The sequence below is a fragment of the Sprattus sprattus genome (assembly GCF_963457725.1).
Source record: "Sprattus sprattus genome assembly, chromosome: 5".
Taxonomy (NCBI): Eukaryota; Metazoa; Chordata; class Actinopteri; order Clupeiformes; family Clupeidae; genus Sprattus; species Sprattus sprattus.
In genome coordinates, this window is record NC_137924.1 from 19,564,714 (window position 1) to 19,586,500 (window position 21,787).

A 21,787-nucleotide genomic window follows, 5' to 3' on the forward strand; every position below is an offset into this window, starting at 1 on the left:
CTTGCAAACACCAACAACGGCCTAGTTGACACTGATAGAAGCTTGCCAACACAGTAACTGGTGTTTTTTGGCAGTAGGCTATAGCTGGCAATGTCATGCTGTGAAAGCTTTTCTTTCATTTTTGCAGGGTATTCCAGCCCGGTAGAAGGAAAATCATACAGCATAGCCTGGATGACTAGCAGTGGTGTCAAAAGTAAACACATTCGTTACTTAAGTAAAAGTATTGATACTGGAGTTTAAAAATACTCTGGTAAAAGTTGAAGTATTGACGTAACCTCTTTACTCAAGTAAAAGTAAAAAAGTACAGGCTTTAAAATGTACTTAAAGTATAAAAGTAAAAAGTAAAAAAGAAAAAAAAAACATTTAAAGATATACTAGTTGGACTTAATATAATTGCCACGACTGTAAGAAAAAAGAAGCTTAATTTAATAGCTGATGAGTGCTACATGGAGCCCAAGACATGGTAAAAAATGTCATACAAAAATATAATAATTCTGTCAAAGACAACAAACTAGAAGAGCATGTTTTTCCTCAAACTTTATTGGAATTCAAGTAGACCTCCACCCCATTTGCACATTCGTCTCTCATCAAGGGCCTTTGCAACTAAGTTCATAGTCTTCGCATATTCTGCCAGAAATTCAAGCTTGACAGGAGTCAAATAAAAACACTTTCAATTCAATAGCAAACCAATTATGTAATGCTAATCATCTGTAATGAGGGTGAGTAAATATACTGTTTTAAAGCTTTTCAATTCAAAGTGAAAGAATATAGATATAGTTCAGCTTTAAAAATTAAAAGGGGCAGGTACATACATGGGTATTTTTAGTGCACTGTAAACAGCTGTAATGGCCTTGTTGTACTTGTTCCCTTAATTTGTTTTGCTTTGATTTTTAGAAAGTTACCGAGTTACACTGTATAATGTAAAAACCCCACTATTGTAACTGAAAAATATGTCTGAGGATTTGCACGGTGTCTGAGCCACCTATCTAATGTTAGCAATTCCTACGTGGTTCTTGGGTTCGAAAAGTTTGCACCGCATTCTCCATGATCCTTTTTGCTCCCAACTATTTCGAACAATTCTTTGAGGTAGGGCCAGGGATGTGGACGGTTTTGCTGTTCTCCATCGCCACTACTGTCTAGCGTCTTCAGACCCTTCAGACATCTCGCCAGAGTTGCCATCTCTCTCACACTGCCATTGACGCGCGTTGTATCATTTGTTCGCCTCCGTTGTCTTGTTTTGCGTCATGCGTAAAGACGATGGATAGCCCTAACCATAGACATGTATAGGCCCTAACCAATGAGTGTGATGGGTTTCTATGCTTCATCCAATTATGCTCGAAATCAGTATCTGGATGGCCCCATTGAACTGTATTGGATGGCGCACATTTGAATCTTTTAAAAACAAAACCGGAACCAAGAGTAAAGGCCTTTTTACAGTACTACGATTCTCTCCGATTTGGTCGTAGAGGGACACTTTGGCACGCCTTGGCACGCCTTGGTAACACCTTCACCCAGGTGTTGACGCCCATCCGAGCCGTCGTAGAGCCGTCGGAGAGCTGGTCGGAGACAAACGCTTTTTTCTAACTTTTCTTAAAGAGTCGGAGAGAGTCGGATACCCCCTTGGCTGTGATTGGCCAGTTTACGGCATCATTTCCAAACAACATAATTTCCGGAATCACACATGTCAGTCAGGACCTCACATTTCCTGTTTTCTGTCAAAATATTTTTAGTACGACTTTGGTAAACTGCAAAGCTGCACAGCATGCAGCATTACGGCTACCGTATTTTATATAAACCCTCGAAAAGTAAATTTCTCCCGACCACTGTTGGTCTCTTGGCTGGTGGCTCGGTGTTGAAAGTGCCTTCTCCAACCAGCTTTAAATGACATCTAACGTAATTTGCTACGGAGTAATGCTGTCAGCATTACTTTGCATCTATTAAATAGGAAATGTATTTCATGTATGTGTAGAAACTATTTAGAATGACTGACTTTACATAAAACGGCAGTGAAAGACATTTGAGTCAAACATTACTTTTGCCTCAATGAGGGTGGCGTGTGAGAGCATAATCAGCACGATAACGTTGCACTTATTAGCAGCGAGGCTAGCTACATTAGCAGCACACTTTTGAGCGTTATTGTGAATTCGCTAACGCTTGATTTAGCGAAAAATCTAGTAAACGTACGTACCACCTGTATCCTGTTCTGTTGTTGTTGTAGTTGTCGCTCAAATCGCTACAAGGCCGTCCTCTGCTTATAACTCAAACTAGTCCAGCTCCACCATCAACCATTGTCTGTTAGTTGCCATCATTCGCTGTTGTAAGGATTCCCGGGAGGAGGTATTTATACAATAAACGACTACCACACACACAACGATTTCTCTAAGAACGTCTTCTTGAAAATTGGGCATTAAAGGTGTCCAGGCAGAGGATCATAAGTGAGTGTGCTCCTGTATGTGTTTTTCATCATATTCATGGTTGAAAAGGCAGTCTCACAACTGTATGTTGAGGTATCAGAATCATGTTTATTGGCATGTATGCATTCTCTTGTTGTGTTTCTGATATAACTATAACACTGCACTGCAAAAATGCTTTTCTAACCTAGTGTTATTACTCTTCTATTGAGATGAAAAAATCTAGTTGGTCTTGTTTCTAGCTAAATTGTACTTACCTAGTGCTTTCTTGGTAAGGTTATTTCTGCCTATTTCAAGCAAATATTACTTATTTTAAGAAATCTTAACAAGCCAAATTTGCTTAACGCACTGGCAGCCAAATTTGCTTGTTTTAAGCAAAATCCTGCTTAAAACAAGCAAATTTGGCTGCCAGTGCGTTAAGCAAATTTGGCTTGTTAAGATTTCTTAAAATAAGTAATATTTGCTTGAAACTGAACAGTGAACTGGACAGCCGTGTTTACACATTCCCAGGGTTCTTGTTTGAGAAGTAAAGTGAGAATTTGGTGGGGATACAACAATAGCAACTGTGTTGAGGAGATTTGTGGTTAATTACAATCTTTGTGATGGATGGCTGTTGTCACCAAACTTACACTCACCAAAATGTACTTCTGTGAGGTTATGGTACCGGAAGGAGAAAAGAGAAGAAGCACAGATCTTGCATATCTGGCAGACCCTCTGTTTATGGATAATTAGAGTACTAAGCTTAAAGAAGAAAACACCAAAGTTTGCAATTTAGACTGTGTCCTCTAATGTGGTCCAAAATCATTTAATTTGTAGAATATAACAAAATAATTGGACAGGTACTGATTTAATATATATATATTTTCACAGTAACTGTAACAGAATAAAATTACATTTATTTTGTAATTCAATTACGTAACTCCGTTACATGAAACTAGTTACGCCTTAATCCTGGCTATAATATTTTAAGAGCTTCAATTGCTTGTAATTGTAAACCCTCACCACAGAATCCTCACTACAGTTCTGCTTTGCACAGTTTGCTTAACTATTAACTATTATCCTGGTTCTTCAGCATTAGGATTGGTCAATTTTGAGTTGGTGCCTGCATTAAAGCATTTTTAAATTCATTTTAACTTTTCAAATGAACAGCTCTCAAATAGTGAAAATATATAAACATATTGTGTGGTAAGTGCAGGTTTCAAATATGAATGTCTAGTGTAGAGCATAGCCTTTAAGATGATACAATAAACTACACTGATGCACAGATGCATATCTTTCAACTTTCTTTTCCAGCATACAAGAATGAAGCTAGGAACACAACCGCTGTAGCTATGTATAGTCTTTGATATCAGAGCAAGACAAAACCTCCAAAAAAGACTAGGTCATCCAGCGACTATTGTCCTACCGCAGTTTAAAGGTAAGCACTCAGCATTACTGTCAGTAATGGCCGCCATTTGTTTATATTACACACACTTAAGCACTTTTCTGCGGCCTTACCGTCTATAATTACTTCAGATCCCCCTCGACACAGCCAGTGAATACTAACAACAAACCATCCCTCCAGCTAGCCAGTGCTGTGCAAGGACCTGGAAAACGATGGCAAATCACGGTCTGGAATGTTTCAGGGCAGGTGAAGGGTTGGCTGTGCAGCTGCCATTAGCGATGGACAAACTGTGCCTAATTGTTTATCAAGGTGGTTCATTTTCTCTCTCAACACACCTGTAACGTAATTAGTTCTCCCTGCTTGGGAGTATCTAATAGACAAATTACATGTGTCAACTGCTGGAGAGTGAATTTAGTTTCTGCATCCAACTTGTTAATTCAAGCATGGCAGTCCAGTGACAAAGCGAATCCATCTCTTTTGAGGGGCAAGATCCTTATTAGTGGGCTCCTTGGTCCTCACAGATTTATCACAATTAGGCCACCAGTTCGTTAAGTCCAGGCTACAGGCTAGGTCAGAGTGTTGCACCAGATAGTGATAGGTATTTGCCAATCCACCATCATGATAAAAATACTGGTGTGACCTTTGGGCTATTTTTGTTCAATTTATTGGCATAATTAGGAATGTAGGTAGGGTCTGGGTCTAAAACATATCATCATAATAATTGATCATATTCCCCTGTCTCAGATCTGATTTTTTTAAAGCATGATATTCTGCATTTGTGGACATTCTGTAGGCATTGAGAAAGCTTGCAAGAACTATCAGCTGCCAATTTGGCACTGATAAAAGCTTTCTAGCATGCTAACTGGTGTATTTTGCAACAAAATGTAAGCTTTTCTTAAAATGTTGCAGGATCTGCTGTTCCAGACAGAACTATATAGAAGACGGGATATTCTGGCCAAAGCCCATCAACGGTATATCCTGAAGGTAGGTCTTTCATTCTTTCAGATCAAATTGTCACCAGAATTGACAACAAATTATCAAAAGAATACAATATTATTTGGAATAGGCATAGTCTGTATCTCCAATCTAAAATACACGCACCTTCACAAGCTATGTATTGTTGAATTGAAGTTAACATATCACTATATATATTTATAACACCTGAATAAGTACAACATTATCAGCTCTAATGCTTATTTAAAACTAGTCATTATAAATGGAGGACACATTTTGAATTCTGTAATTGCCTCCCAAGTAACAAGCTTTGCTGCTGTAAACTTATCCAGAGCTGTAAAATGTCATCAGTGCATTGGCACCTGTCTGGAAACCTGTTAGGGAAATGCTACCAGGGTGAGGTGTCAGGCATCAGTCCCCGCAGGACATAAAAGGTGCTGAGATCTTTGCTTTGAGACAGAGGTAATTATACAGTACTTCACAAATTGCATTTTGTGGGAGGGAATGAGCCATACGTCACGTCATGCACCTGTAATTGAAATGCTTTTGATAATGTCACTGTGACAAGGTTGTGTACCCACTCCACACACACAGACTGTGGGGGACACAATACACTGCTGACATTTACATGCAGTTCTCTTTCACTGGTTAAAATTAGTAGGTCTTTGTTCTGAATGATTTCCTCCTAGGCTTCCTCACCTGAACTAATTATGTCAGCGCTGTCTTTATTTGTTTGATGCCCTCACAGCTCGTTGTGGGGACAAACAAAAAAAATCACATATTTATGCAAAGAGGCCGGCAAGAGCCTTTGGGGGATCTTTAGCATTGTCCTTTTGAATTAGCAAAGCGTGTCTCACAATTTCCACACCTGATTTGCATGTGGTTCAAAAGGCAAATCTTTCTACAGCCACTTCACCACCCACTGCCCCTGGCCACCAACACCCCAAAGGCCCTCACTGACTTGTTAGGGCACCAAGCTGATATTTTTTTTTTTCCTTTTTAGAGGTAAATATCCGGTGAATACAAATTCACAACTGTGTGCTCTTAAGGCCAAGGACACAAAGTAGTGCACTGAAGGGAAGTGGAAGAGACAAGCTTCTGGAACAGCAATTGACGTTTATACTTGGTGCATTCAATTATTCAACCAGCTCCCCAAACATCCAGCCCCCCCCCCCAACCACTGTACCGTTTACACGCTCTGCATGAATTCATCTGGACGCCTGTGTCCCCTCCCTTACTTCCTTTTCTCACCCACACAAATTCGGCGGCAATGGAAGATGCCCTTGACGGTAACCTGATATACCGCACTGAAAAGTCGCATCCAGTGTGCGATTAATACCCGTGGCAGTGTGGACGATGATACGCCTTTGCTTAAGTGCGAGGGATTGCTTATCATGCATTCCACGGCTCCTCGTCTACCTGAAGTGCACAGCTAAACAGATTTTCAGACTCAGGGAGAGCAATCAGGAACTGGTTTAATTTGGGCTTATTTCCAACCATGAATAAACTCTTTAGGGGATGGTATAGAGTTCTGCTAAGGTGACCCTCTTCTCACCCCCAGTAGGCATGGAGTTTATTTGGAATCATGCCTACAGACTTGAGTGTCTCTCCCCTGACCTGCTCGCTAGCACCGCAGGGCCTAGGCTTACATGATCAGGGTGCTGCCAGGCCAAACAGATTAATCATCCTCCCCCCCCTATTTGTGTGGCTTGGGCTTGAGCTAATGTAATTGGGCACTGAAGAACACCTCATGCAACTCACAGGCTCCATCATACTGATGAAAACGGGAGAGAATAACAATGTACCTCACCATGAGAGAAAACGAACTGAATATCAGGGTATGGTCTGCTTCAGGTGGTAGTCTGGGGAGACTTGTGAATAACCTTGCCTTGGGCTTTATAGTTCATCTGGATGCAGCTTCAGGCCATTACTGCATATGAAGTGCTCTGGAATAGCTCTCTTTAGCGTAGGTCTCTCCCAGAACATTTGAAGAAAAAAGATTGTCATCAACTCATCAGGGTAAACGCTTGTAGGTAGGTCATCAGGGTAAACGCTGAAGTAATAACAATTATCTCCCTCAAGGGGCATTTTTTTCTGTAATCATAGCAATACCTTTGGAAAGGGATGGGGGAGTACAACTGTATTTAATGCCTGATGTGAGCCCTGCCAGTTTGGCCACATGGGAAACCAAACTGATTGTCTGAGAAACATAAAGGAAAAATAATGTGCTCTCAATATGTTAGCCCCCTAGTGGTAGAGCAAGGCTCAGCTTGACAGCCGGTTTTGAACCTCAAAGGAATATTTGAAGAAAAAAAGGAACATTTAAATGCAAGACTTTATTTACACAGGTCAGATTTATTAAAGCGCATCATAAAACAAAATAATCTTTTCAATCAGTCAGTGCACAATCAATCAGAATGACATCAAGGGGGGAAAAAAAGAAAAAAGTTTATTTTTTTTCCTTTTTTACAAAACATTTGAAAGTTTACCTAACCTCAGTAATTTGAAATCTAATATAGACCTGCAAGCAGCAAGATATCCAACACAAAATAATAACTCTTTATTACATTTTCAAACAGCATAGTGTACAGGAGAACAGAGAGAGGGAAAGGGACCTTTGTTTTTTGCTGCTCTAGTACAAAGAATAAAATGTGCAAGTACAAAAATGTCAGTGAATTCAATGGAACAGACTTAGACATTAAGACATTAAATTAGCTAAAATGCTTGCGTTTATTTGATTGTTTTCGAGAATGTAGAGATGACCTGGATGAGCGTAGTTTGATGTAATGCCATGAGCGTGGTGCTTATGGATGATGAATGAACACAAAAATGCAGACCAAGACGTCTGAACGGTGTTGCGTCCTCTGACATTTAATAACGAGTGAATTTGAAAATAATTAAAAATATTATTGCGGTCTTGAAAAAATGGCAATTCACTGTATAGCAATACACTGTTTAATCCAGATGCAACATTTTACTTAAACTGAAAACAATGAGAAATAATAATAATTCTAATAATAATGTGAAAATGATCAACTGCCTCAATTGTTACTCCTCCAAGTCAGATGACTATAAAGCATGCCTGTAAAAAATAGGCCAAAACTTCCATGGTGAGCTACAATACTGTATGTCAGACCTAGTATTACAACAAATAGAACATTCCACAAAATAACTACAAGACAATGTCCTGTATAAACATACAATCTAACTTAATAGTTAAAAATTCTAAGACACTGACAAAACAATCCAACTTCAAAGCAGTGCAAAAAACGATGCAAAAAAACACACGTCTTAGATGGTGTGTGGAGATCTGCTCCTCCATCTACTATTAAAAATGCAGTCTGCAAATTTGGGTTTTGGTTTCACAAAAGATTGTTGATATTTGTGCTCAACATCCAATCAAATTTACCCCTCCCTTCCGTGCTCCTGAGGCACCGTATTGATTGGCTGGGATTGTTTATGGCTTGGTCCGACCCTCTATGTTTGTCTCCCATTCACAGAGCCGGGACTGTGGACAAACACCTGAGATTTATGGAGCGCAAACACCCACAGACAGCTAGAGTACTGAGCGGAGCATTTAGCTGAATTTGACAAAAAGTGAATGGGATTATTAGAATCGCGGACTGCACCTTTAACTAAAACTGCCTATACTCACTGCATTCAGTTGTGTAATATCATTACAGGGACATAATGCCCTGGTCCTTCTTGCAAGAACGAAGTTGTGTTTAGTTCTACAACCGCTTTTTGTATTCTCCAAGCTGCTGAAATATTATTAGGCAACATTAATCTATGTCTTGGTGTTACTTCAGGAAAATATAGTGTGTTTCCTGCAACGTCCCTACATGAGTATCTGGAATACCCACTGACTGTAGACATCGACTACAAATAGAGAAGACCAAACAAGAGAGTATAACCAGTGGAAGAAAGAAGTCAGAACAGCATAATGACTTGTGTTGAAAGAGTTACATTCAACTTTTGTTTTCAGTACCAAAACCTCTCTCCTCAGAAATGAAGCTGAAGATAATCTAAAAAAAGACTTTCCTACCCGTGCGAAATACAACCCCGTTGACAATAGTGTTGGAATAACAATGTCAGAATTCATAAAACTGAGTTCATAGCTCATATTGTTGGAATATGAAAACAAAAAAAATAGAATAAGATAATAAAAGTCACCAATAAGCACAGATGTGGTGAGACTGTGACAGGAACAGTGAATAAAATGAAAGACTGGAACAATTAACTGGAACTAAGATCATGAAAGAGCCATCAGAGCCAAATATTTTCCGATATGGCATGAATATCACGTATGTGCTGTTGTAATGGTGTGCATAGCTTATATCTTTAACTTTAACAGTTTATTGTCAAATGGAGTCTGAAAAAGACCTAGTTGTAGAGATCATATCACATCATGGCCAGGACTTAATATGGACTAAAGTAATGAAAATCAACCAGATGTTACGGCAGGGGTGTGAAGACTGGTCTGTGATCTGTCAGAAACAAAGACACTTTGGTCTGTGGCTAGATTGGATGCAAAAGGGGGAAAAAAAACAATCAAAGTTTACAAGGGTGAGCAGGCAGGGTGGTAGTACCACCACCCCCACAGAGCTACTCGGATTCCAGCCCAAACCCATGAACATTCAATGGCCCCTGAAACACTTGGTTCAACATTGAAAAAAAAAAAAAAAACGTTCACTAAGATGACTCACATCCCCCACCCTTAGTGGGTGGCAGATGAAATGGTCCTCAAGCAAGTCAAACGTACATTGTTGTATTGCCATTTTGTAGGGAGCATGCTGTTAGGTTGTGTTGAATGTGCATGTTCATTAAGCGGTCAAAAGAGAACAATTGTGTATCACATTGGGATCCATGCAAGCTCTTGTTATATACCTTCTGTCAGAGCTTTGCAGATTAAAAGGGGAGTTTTGCAGAGCGAGAGAGAGAGAGTTTGAGGAGCAGCTCGAAGATCGTAGACACAAGAGACATACAATTAAATGCATGACATTAGCGTGTGTGGACAGACAGAATGAATGAGACTGAATGGGGAAGGAGGGTGGGACGTGAAGATTCCATTATCTTCACAGTGCTCTGTATTCACTTCAAACCAACAGCAGCTGGTCATCTTGATTACTTTGAGAGATATTCATCATTAAAGCCATAAGACTTTATCAGCCCAACACTCAGTTTAGAAATTCATAAGTGAATCCACTTCAAAGATCTCCAAATAGACTGGATGGCTAACCTGACTCATCTCAGCCTAATCTACCTGATGTTTATTCAGTGGACTGCTTGTGCATTATCATTTGCGTGACCAGATTATCAAATGAATACAGAAGAGAGCGATAATGCATCTAGAGTGTTGTTACCACATGCCACCTGACGAGTGGTGCCGTGGCAGAGGATACAAGCATTCCATCCACTTCCTAGACTGCTCAAGTGTCAGATGCCTTCTCATAAGGACATCTGGTGAGTTCAGTTGTTGGTTGTGGTTTACTTTTAAGCCCAAATAGATTGCTGAATTTGCTGAAAAAATGACAAATTTGTCTATACATTTGTGTGTGCGTATATTTTTTTCATGCTGTTGTGAATATTGTATAGTATGGTAAATGAGATACATTTAGTGGTAAGCACACAGTAAAATGTTTCACAAGAATATGAAATTAATGAATTCACGATTTAATGGAGTGGCATGAGGTACTAGAGTGACAAAAAAGTTAAGTGTCCTTATAAAAAGGGGTTGAGGGCCAATACAGAGCATCAAGATAACTGGTGTGGGAGGAACAACATTAAAATAGGAATTTTAAATATGTGCACATTATAGAATAAAAGTAGCTTTGTCACTTTAAATGCAGGAGAGTTGAATAGAGAGAGAGAAACAAACTAGGTGCAATGCCATTGGCTCAAGGGTCATGTGATGCAGTGAAGGATGATGGGTAGAAATTAGAATGTGCCCATTCCAGTGACCTCAGACGTCAGCCTAGAACAGTCATGGGGGAAGGGGGGAGGGGGTAGAAAAATAGAGAAAAATAAAACAATTCTGAAAGCACTTGACACATTTGGCCAAACAGTGAAAGCTCTGAAGCGGTCGCCCACCTTAACGGCTCTCCGTGTTTAACGTGTTTCTGTAAATCGGTCATGCATTTGGATTATCAGATGCATTCAGGCATAAAACAATCAACTCCCTTACTAACTACAAATGTCTTAAAAAAACATTTTCAACTTCCGTCTCAAACTCAAGAAAACATATTCAACATCCACAAATAAATGAATGGTGTTAATGGCTGATTCCTAGGCTCTGATTGGAACTGCAACAATTTCCAACCCATTTTGGTTCTCTGTGAAGCCCATGTCTGCAATCACGGCATTCTCCTTACATGGGTGCATCACATCACTCTAGTTGCCTTACCAACAGCATTGCTTATTAGCAATCAAAAGCAATTACAATTTTTGTGTTTTTTTTTCATAACGTTTTACATTTTTTGTACATTTTTATGCTTTCCTGACAAGAAACTACAAGACTTATTCAGCAACCATATTCAACTAATCTAGCAGTAAAAGAAAACAAAGAAATGGACAAAAAAAGAAATAATACACCTTGATCCTAAGCATTCAACATGCTGAAACACTATACTTAACCACTACATTAACATGAACAAAATCAAACTACAATTATTTGTCTTTATCGTTAGCAATAGCCTACCCATACAAGCAACGCTACTGCTGAAGGTGTACTGTAAAGTGAGGGGCTAATGGCCTCTAAAGGGTAGGGTGTACAATAGGTAACTGGGGTGGGTGTTTTTGGATGGGAGGGGGGGCAGCTGCTGTTTGCTTCTGACAATGACACCAGTTTGGGGCTTCAGGATGTAGTCATGGAGGAGGGGTCATTCCACATGGCCGCCACGTCTCTGAACCTGCCAGTGGAATAGTGGGAGAGGAATAAGGCATTAGTACCCACCCATGCAGAGTCTCCGATCCGCTATCCCCACCACGAGACAATAACACCACTGCCTGGCATTCATCTGTGTCGTTGTACGACTGCGTTTAACAAAGTGATAGGGCTCGCTCTCGCTGCCATGGTCGCCCTTCCGTCAAGCAGAATTGTGGGAAACATATGATACACGTGCATGTGTTCTCTATCTTTTAGCTGCAGATTACGAATACTTCCTGCCTCCAACTGTCGTAACGAGAGTCGGTCTAACAAGGAAAGAAACGAAAAACGGTGGTGGACTGAAGTCTGAGAGCACTAGTGTGACCTTCAGTGCCGAGGCTATTGCCTAAGGCTGCAAACAGGAAGACTGTATTACAAAGAAAAATCACCATGAATGAACAGGAGATGATATAATCAGTATAAGATTTACAGAGAGCATTCATTCTAAAAACTAGGCGTTATTTATCAACATGGGGGGAAAACTATTAATAGGAAAACCCAATGTCCTTGTACTATTTCAAGGCGAATTTCCTTGAAGAAGAGACGCCATGTGTCCATTGAGAAGGGCAGCGTGGACACGAAGCCATACATCACAATGTGAACAGGAAGCCCACCCCTAGGCTATCAGTCATTCATCTCATGGCACAGTAAGGGGTTACCTTGCATTAATGAGGTACTGGGCAAGGCTGATGTTGGCGGGGGTTCCGGTGATGGTTATCTGGCGCTCTGCTGACCCTTCCATGGCGTTAGCGATTTTGATCTGCGCCCCAGACATCTGACGGATCTCGTTGATTTTGGTTCCCTGGCGCCCGATTATGCAGCCTATTAGCTGGGAAGACATAACAGAAGTTCTTACAAGAGAAATCAGAACTGGTCGACCTGCTGTGTACTAGCAGGAAAATCCTTGGTCTAACAGGCTTCACATGGTCCTCAGCATTTATTTTCCCCATATAAGAAAAGCTAAATGTATACTAAAAATACACCTAGACAAACGATGTAAAAACAGCATCACTGACATAATCATTATAAACCACCAGCTGTCAGAAACCTTATTTAAATATCAAATACTTTGTTGTGTCCTTAGGTTTCAATAACTGATATCAAAAGAGTAAATGTGTCCGTGTTTCTGGCAGGTTTTGGCCCCTATACTCACATCATTGGGAATGGAGAGTTCATGAGTACTGGCCGGTGGACTGGCATCCAGACCTAAAGCATTGAGCAACAAAGAGTAGGAAAGAAAGGGAAAGAGAGAGACAGAGAGCGAGGGGGAACGAGAGAGGGACAGAGAAAGAGTAAGAACAAGAGAGATAGAGAGACAGAGAGCGAGGGAGAACAAGAGAGACAGACAGATAGAGAAGAGAACGAGAGAGAGCAGCATATTTAGCAATCTGCGGAGTGGAGCCGACGGGCGGCAGCCAAGTGGTTTCTTCTGAATGAGGTGTGATCAGGCAACAATGGCCTGAGGCATTCCTCCAGGAACCAGGTTATGATGGAGAGAGATAAAAGGTTTCCAACGGAGATGGATTTCATTTTAAACCCTGTCTCCAAATCTTGTACACATTCATATATTAAAAAACTGCTCGTGCAGTTGAAATAATAAGATGGCTGAAAGAAATGCCTGTCTTCATTAAGATCAAAACGCCAGGGCGTGATGCAACTTCACCTGCAATCCCAAATCCATCCGTGTCATTAAACATAACACTGTACACAGACAAATTACTTTTCGTGGCCTAATGTTTGTGTCCTCATATGAACTGTGTAAAACAGCTCACTAGGATGTTTACTAGTGGGTTCCTGTTTTGTTCAATCAATTCTGACAACCTGAAGAGGACACAGGGGTAGAAGAGAATCAAGCTTACCATTATTCATGAGACCTTGGTTATGAAAATAACTACACTATATTGGTGTAATACATTCTTCATATAAGTTTGTGCATTGAAGGGTTCCATTTTGTTTTTCCAAAAGAATTTGAGTTATTCTAGTTGAATGATTTATAGCTGCATGTTTTCGAATTTATGGTGTCTGAAGTGTTTGTTTTTGAGTTTTGTTTTGAAGCAAAAAAGTGTTGGGGAAAAATAGGTGGTGAAAAACTAAAAATCAAAACGAAAAGTGCTAGTCACGTGGAGAGCATCCACCAGGGGGTATGTCATAAAGCGCAACATGGAGGGGGAAAAAACAGAAAAAGGAAAGAGAGAGAGAAAGAGACACAAAGATTGTGTTTCTACAGGTACAAAGAGAAGGAAATTGTCCAAAGGGTTGATGGGTACGTACCAGGGAAAGCAGGGGATGTCTGTCCGAGGGGGGTAAAGGGGGTTTGCTGCATAGCCAACTGGTGGAGCTTGGTCAGCTGCTGAGGTGGGGGGAGTGACAGTAGAACTAAGAGGTTATTGTTGAAACAGAGGTGAACACTGAGAAATCAAGACGCAAAACTAGAAGAAGAAGAAAGAAACAATGAGGAGAAGAAGCCAGGACACACTGTGGTGGAAAAAGAGACATAGAGAAAGAGAGAGAAAAGAGAAGGAAGAGAGAGTGGAAGAAAGAAGATAGAGACTCTTGAGCAGGACTTGGCCTGACTTTTAGTGTGTGAAATTGGTGGAGTGCCTCACTGGGTTTATGTCTTACTGGGTTTATGTCTTACGTCTTAGTTTTAGATCTTGTGAGGAAAAGGAGTGAAACATTTTATCTTTGAGATGCTGAACTATAAAATAAGAAATTTTTCCTCACAATTGTATTGTTTTATTAGTTTTATGCAACTGCACAGGCTGCAGGGAAGACACAAAAAAACCAAGCCTGTTTTAGCCTATCAAGGTTGATAAGAGTATTTAACGGTGCACTGCACAACAAACAGAACAGTCTTCAAATGAACATTCTGTCCATTTAAAATAGTCCTGTTAGTTCCTGTTTTCTCCAAGTGTCTCCTATGGGCATAAGGAGAGTGGCAGAAGAATCCTGGTTGGAGAGCTCACCTAGGTCTTTAATGAGGGTGAAACGGACATCCAGCATCAAGTTGAGTGATGGTGATGTCAACCAATGCCTCCCTTGGCATCAATCACTGCCTCACCCGAATTAAAGGAACTGACAAAGAGTATCTCTATGGATTCCCTCGTGATGAAGACTGATTAAGTGAAATTACAAACAGAGGCCATGCGGACTTCAGGGATTTCAGAGGACTGCACCTTGGCCCACCAAGCTTTATCTCCGGTGCCAGATACTCCTGAGATGAACACACACTCTGAATCAGTCCAGTCCAGCTCTGTAACTCCTCAGGTCCTATATCAGGAAATGCTAGCCCTAGAAAGGTGCTCTTCTGCAAATGAAAAGTACCCCTCTCAGGGGGCGCTGAGAGGAGAGTCAAAAACGCAGTGGCCCCTGTGCTGGAAAAGAGGCCCTGGAACATGTCAGGGCGGGGTAGATTTTTTGCGATAAGAGGTTGGCGGGTTTTAGAGGGGGTGCACCCAATTTCCAGCTTCGCCCCTGCTCATTATTTTTATTTATTTATTATTATTATTATTATTATTATTATTATATTATTAAATATTATTTTAATTTGAATACTGCAGCAGGCCAAGTCCTGAGAGATCTGGTCCACATTTTGGTAGGCTGAGAGGATCAGAATGATTTGTAATGTGATCTTGATTACACATCAGAAATGTTGTATTAATATTACTGGCCAATATTAATATGACTCTGAGCTGAATAAGAAATCAAAAAGAAAAAAAAAGAAACGAAAAACAAAAAGACGTCATGCAGGCTGTTGGTGTTTGTGTGAAGTGAAAATTAAGACTGGGCACTCACATCGGGGTGAGGAATGGCATATTGTCCCTGAATTGTGTAGGCCTGTGGAAAGAGAGAAAGAAAGAGGACACACAGTCAGCACCTAATAGAAACAGGTCAAACCAAATCAAGAGTGGTCCGGCATCTGCATTTACTAAGTTAACTATATTACATTAGTTGCTTTACAATGGTTATACTTCACAGTTTAAGGTCAGAACATGATATATGACTGGTCTCTTAATATATCCTTTTTTCAGGTTGCAGTTCATAATAACATCCTATCTAAGCTTTCTTATATCTATGGCATTTTCTGGCTACGTATGTATATTTTCCGAGAGCAAAGTCCTAACAACCATCTCTTTTGTGGGCCTTGTCTAATTCAGTCATATTAGGATACACATTGCCAAAGACTAAAATCTAATAAAGCTGTACAGATGGAATGAAACAAGCAGTCTAGACATTTAATTTAGATATCACTCAATTTTCAATCACACATCATTCACACTTCAACCACACTTATAGACTTGGAAAACATGAGCTGGAATGACTGATTCATTGACTGATACAATATCCTTTTAACATTTCTGTCATACTACTGTAGTAGTTTCATATACTGTATCAAAACACAGCTTAGATAGACTCTTCCCTGTGCATAGCATCTGTATATTCAGCTGATAACACTGTAGGAATGTTAAAAGGATATGATATCTGTTCAGAAAGGGGAGGAGGCTTTAACAAGAGCCTCTCATGGCAGACATCAATAAGGAGTAATTAAATATTGAATGGCAGCCAGCCCAAGAGGTGGCATTGCACATTGCACCCACCAGTACCAGCAAACTGATTTCCTCATAACATCATTCCAAACTGTGTTAAAATGACAATGCCCCTAAAAGTGCATTGGTTTTCTGAGGAACATCAGTGCGTTGTGCATAGCGCCTCAATTATTTTTTGGAATTGAAAATTCATAACAAAAAAGTAAAACAGATTTATTTCATCTCCACACCCCCCCTCCCCCTTCTAACAATGATCTCCTTAACCCCCAATTAACATCTGAACTCCGATGTGATTTTCTGCCATTGAGCTCTACCCTGTACTATCCCTCGCCCTCCTCCTCCCCCTTGTCCCAAGCGTGTTAACCCTCGCTGGGTGAGGGGGGTGACAGGCATGCAAGTGAAAAGGTGAGAAAACCTGAGTGCACTAACAGGCAGTGGCTGGTGCTGCAGCAAAAGGCTGAGGTTGGCTGTGGACGCCGCCAGCGGGTCGGCTCTTACCTGGCCACCTGAAAAAATGACGGGGGTGGAGGCGGGCTTTGGGCGGTAGGGGATGGTGGCACCTTTCGGTGGGGACTAGGAGACGGGGAAGAGGGAAGAGGCAGAGAGCAGGTGTTAGACCAGGAAATGGCAAACAGGTAAGAGTGGTTGTGTGTGTGACTATGTGTGTGTGTGCACACGTGCCTGTGTCATTTCTCAGAACTGGTGTAAATGCAGTCCTATGTGTGAGGGTATGTTTCTGGGTGTGTGTTTGTGTGTTTGCTCGTACAAGTCTGCCTGTCGTTTGTATGTATACAGGCCCAAAAGTCAGGAAAAGAGATAGAGAGAGAGATAGAGGGAGAGAGAGAATACATGGAACAGATTGAGAGAAAAGGCAGGCAGGGCATGCTCATGGCTCAACCCTGTGATGACATTCCTCCGGCACTGCTTTACCAACACAATGCATGAGGCACTTCCGCTGATCGCACAGAAACCAAAAAAGACCAGAAAGAAAGAAAAGAATGGAGGGAAAACCCTTTGTGAAAAGCACTCAAGGCTGCAGTTTGTGCTGAAAGCATGCAGTGCTTTTTCCTGCAAACGTAATTTAATGACTTTGCACATCGATGCGCGCTCCATCGCCAACATCATGTTGTGCATAAGACTCCAGTGAATAACATTCAATACGGCCCCCATTACTTCAGCGGGACAAAATGTGCCTGCATGTCAGCAGCTGTACAGGACTGACAGGTAAACAACAGCTGCGTCAATTAATCCACACAGAGAATGGCTGAAAAGAGTCAAAAAAAAACTTCCCACCCGACGCATCGCATCAAATCAGCTATGCATCGGGTGTAAACTGTTAGTATAAAGAATGTCTTAAACGTCATCATGTATAAGGCAGGCAAGGGGGAGATGGGGGGTGGTGAGTGTGCCGCCTGTGGCCGAGTGCTTTGTGCAACGGAAGTCACCTGGCAAGCAATGGACTGCGCAGACTTAGAATAACACTGGGTGGAGGCTATACTCTACCTCCAGCATGACGACACATATCTGCTTGACACACTGGATGATCGCTTCGGGGGTCCCGGAGATTGTCACTGCACGCTCTGTGGAGTTTGGCAACATGTCCCCGGCCACCTGCACTTGAGCCCCTGTGGACTGCGGAAGAGGAAGAGTATGGGCTTAGAATAAGGTAGTTCTCTGTGGGTTCTTTGACAACAAAAGAATAAAAACATATACTTTCAGAAACCTTTAAACTCTTTGGAGTTCTATATAAAGGTGGTCTACTTTTAAAAGTTGAAAGCTGAGTGGCACCAGGGAAAGGAGTACAGTGAAAAATAACTATAATCGCCTTTTTAGACAAATAAGACCATTTCAGACAAATAGCTGCCGCCAGCCTAAAATCTGTTCTATCAGACAAAATAATGGACCATTTAAGGTTACAGACTGTCCATCTCGTTGTTTTTCAACTTGAACACTTTGTAACTATAGAATCAGCACTTTAGATGAGTACAGTGGAACTTGTTTCAACCTTTACTTTGGCTTCTGGCACAATTTTGTACAATTACTTGAAACACAGTCTTGCAAGATTTTAAATCAATGTTGGCTCCCTTAGAAGCTGTGCATTCTTCTAAATTACTTTGGATAAGTAAATAAATGTATACGTCATTGTAAGGAAGACTCCAGCTAAAACAGATTTTAAACCCACACAACTGGAATCTTAAGAATTATAAAACAATTCTACCATTAACAAACAATTGCCCATGTTACAGAAATAAACTGTCATATAATGCCAATTCTATGACGATTTAACATTTGGTGTAGGGTGCTGTTTAGTGTCTGAGATTTATCCCCTTAAATTCCAGAATGCTGTTGGTGCTAAATATTCTGTTCACATGCTGGGCGGGTAGGTAGCGTGTATACAGCTTTGCATGCAGAGCCAGCGTACTTCTCTCATCTCTTTGATCTTGGATCCTCCTTTCCCGATGAGGGAGCCACACTGGCTGGCTGGCACCACCAGCCGTAGAGTAACTGGGGGCTTGCTGGTGGCTGGGCTGTTGCTCATGGCGTTGACTATGTCCTGTAAAAACACCTGAAATTACCTTGGTTATAGGCATAAACGTTGAAAAGGTTGAGCATTTGTTGTTTTTGGTGCTACATTGATATGTAAGTTTAATAAAGCTTTCAACAATAGTGTGCTATTTACTGTCAAGCATTTTGGCTTTTGTTTCTCTCGTTTTGAATTTGAAATGTCATGCCATTGTTTAGTTTGCACACATCTAAAAAAATCTGTTTCCATTTGACATGCAGCTTCTAAAATCATTATTATTTTGTATCACTGCATGCACACATTTTGCTACAGTGGCTTCGACTGGGGAGGTACTGAACCACCACGGACCCAGAGGCACATGCCGCCTAGACAGCCAGAGACACACTTGGATTGGTATTATATTCTGGCGGTCAAGAGCTGCCGAGGGATTTTATATATAGAGAGCAAACAATAAATCGGACAAGAGAAAATATCTTAATTTCAGATAGCCCTTGTTCCAGGCCGCAACTGGACCTACCTCTTCAAACTTGTAGGCAATCATTGCGAAGGCCTTGAAGATTGCGTCTGTGGGGCCGGTGATGGTGACAATCCTCTCAGGACAGTTTCCCTCGGAGATGTTGATGCGTGCTCCACTCTGAAGAGGGGCGAGAACAGAATGAGTTTGGCAATGATTGTAATTTTATCTCACAACATTGGTTGGACTTAACAGTTGGTAGTCACTGTAGGGCACACATACCTCTTCACGCATCTTCTTTACAGTCTCCCCTTTCTGTAAAAAGCACAAGATGATGCAAAGAGCATTAAAATCAAAAACATAACAATGAGAAAAAAATGGAGAGTATATCAGTGTCAAAGACAAACCCACATACCTTCCCTATGATGCTTCCAACCTCCTGAAAGAGAGAGAAGAGAAACACAGTGAGAGTGAGTTAGAGAGAGAGGTAGAGGCACTGAGACGCATTTTACGCTTATTCAATTCCTGTCACGCCTCATCACTGAAACAAATACCTTTGCAAACACAAGACCTTAAAAAATGTAGTTGTTCAGAAAGTGGTGAGATCTCTCCCAGACAGAATATCTGGAAGCTACTGATGACAGCGTTGCATGTCCATAACTGATTAGTAAGAGAAGGTGGCACATTCCCTCGTCTTTATGAGTCACAGACTCACTGGCTGACACACCATGTCCCTAGGGAGAATGACTCATGATAAGCCCTGTCCATTTATTTTTCCTTCTTCATCTCTTTCTTTTTTTTCTTTTTGGCACTGGCTCTCCCGACCCTATCTGCTCATGTCCTGTGGTTGGTTACCTTGCCGTGCATGAGGAGGCGGATGGTCAGGGTCACATTCAGGCCGCCCTCGGACTGAACTTTGTTGGGTTCCATGCTGGGGAGTGGAGGTGAGGCAGGAGCGTGGTCAAGTGACAGGAAATCCCCGGGAAAAGGAAGAGAGTGATGGTATGGCAGCCAACCTGTGGAGAACAGAAAAGGACGTGATGCACACTGGTGAGGTAAGGCGAGAGGGTTGAGGTTACAGCATGGGGAGATATGGATTTGTTTCTGTGATACAGAGATGAACACTAGAGGGAGCACTTCTCACAATCTTCATAATAAGGTTTGCTGAAATTAAGATGCAGTGATATGAAAATTCATCTTCATGTTTTAATTATTCCGTTCAAGGGATGAACTGAATCTTCTAATGATTTATACACATACCACGCTTAACCATCAACATCATAAAATGCAAGAATCTCTCTCAAAGACTCAGTATCTGTGTATAAACACAGACAAAATAATCTACAACTACAAACAATGAATCATCTCTGCACCACAAGAATCCTCTAACCATATTTAACAGCCCATTGCATTGAGCTCCTATTGCTTCTGTCAAGGCTAATGTAATAAACCTCGATTGTTACAGTGCTATACTGCAGGGGCAGGAACTATAAGATCTGAGTATGTACCAGAACCAAATTAAATTTCCACATAATGACAGATGGAGGGATTATTCTCTCTCTGCTATACAAAGACCTGAAGATGCCTGCAGGGTTAATGATGTGAGTGAGATGTGGGTTGTGTCTGTGTGCTCAACATTTCACAGAAGGATGAATACATGCAGTATAATTGGCCTTAAACAGCAATGTGTTCCACTATACAGAAGTACAAACACACCGAACCACGGATCACTGAGGGTGAATAAGAAGAACAAGCATTTCATTTCTCTCATCGTATTTAATCACAATGACCTGCTTCTTCAAAGCAGCTATACAGAAACCATTTATTTTTGTCGCACAGTCTGGTAGTTGTGCAGGATCAGGACCATTGTGGGGAGCTTGAGTCAGAAGTCAGTGCTCAGAGATGGAGAGATTGGAGTGCTCAGCTTAAGCCTCCATCAGGGCCCCTGCATCTTAGACCACAGGATGGAGAGAGAAGACCACTGGGGGAGAAAGATATCTAGACTGGGAAGAGGTCTATAAGCCTCTGTGTGTTTGTCTGTGTGTGTGTGTGTGTGTGTGTCTGTGTCTGTGTGTCTGTGTGTGTGTATACACATGTGTTTGAGCATATGTGTGTCTGCATGTCTGTACCACACATGTACCACAGTACAAGTAACATTGACCAGCTCAGTATACATTAAATATTAAACTTCTGTGCTGGTCCATGAGGTAGGGAAGTGGAATAAACATCAGCGAGTGGACATCTACAGCCAGCTGTCCCTCGGGCTCTCGCGGCGGTCAGCAAATTGCAATAAAACTCTAATCCGTGTTAAGACCCTCCACACACACACTGCAGGAGGACTGCAATGAACCTACGATGGCCTGTGCCCAGATCATAAAGCTCCTCCATCTTCAGAAGTCAAGTGACCTGGCAAAATCTTACACGTCGCCTAAGTACACAAACATCGAAATGGATTTCACAAATGATTGTGTCAAAGGAGTTTTTCTGCTTCATTTTCCACAACCTCAAGGATGCTGTCTCAGCTTGGCCACAAAGGCTATTCACTCTCTCACAAAGACACTGACTGACTCAGTGGAAACGGGGGAAAT

General features: G+C 41.3%; 1 protein-coding gene across 1 annotated transcript; it reads right to left on the reverse strand.

The window, feature by feature from the left end:
* Positions 1–11,602: 11,602 nt before the first annotated feature.
* On the reverse strand, positions 11,603–20,129 carry pcbp3 (poly(rC) binding protein 3; the record flags this gene model as incomplete). The annotated part of the gene is given in 13 exon segments (XM_080839120.1): positions 11,603–11,657; positions 12,334–12,503; positions 12,828–12,880; positions 13,946–14,033; positions 14,036–14,050; positions 15,470–15,511; positions 16,651–16,794; positions 17,725–17,853; positions 18,644–18,775; positions 19,263–19,379; positions 19,482–19,514; positions 19,615–19,638; positions 20,055–20,129. Coding segments are annotated over 13 exon segments (1,077 nt in total).
* Positions 20,130–21,787: the final 1,658 nt, after the last annotated feature.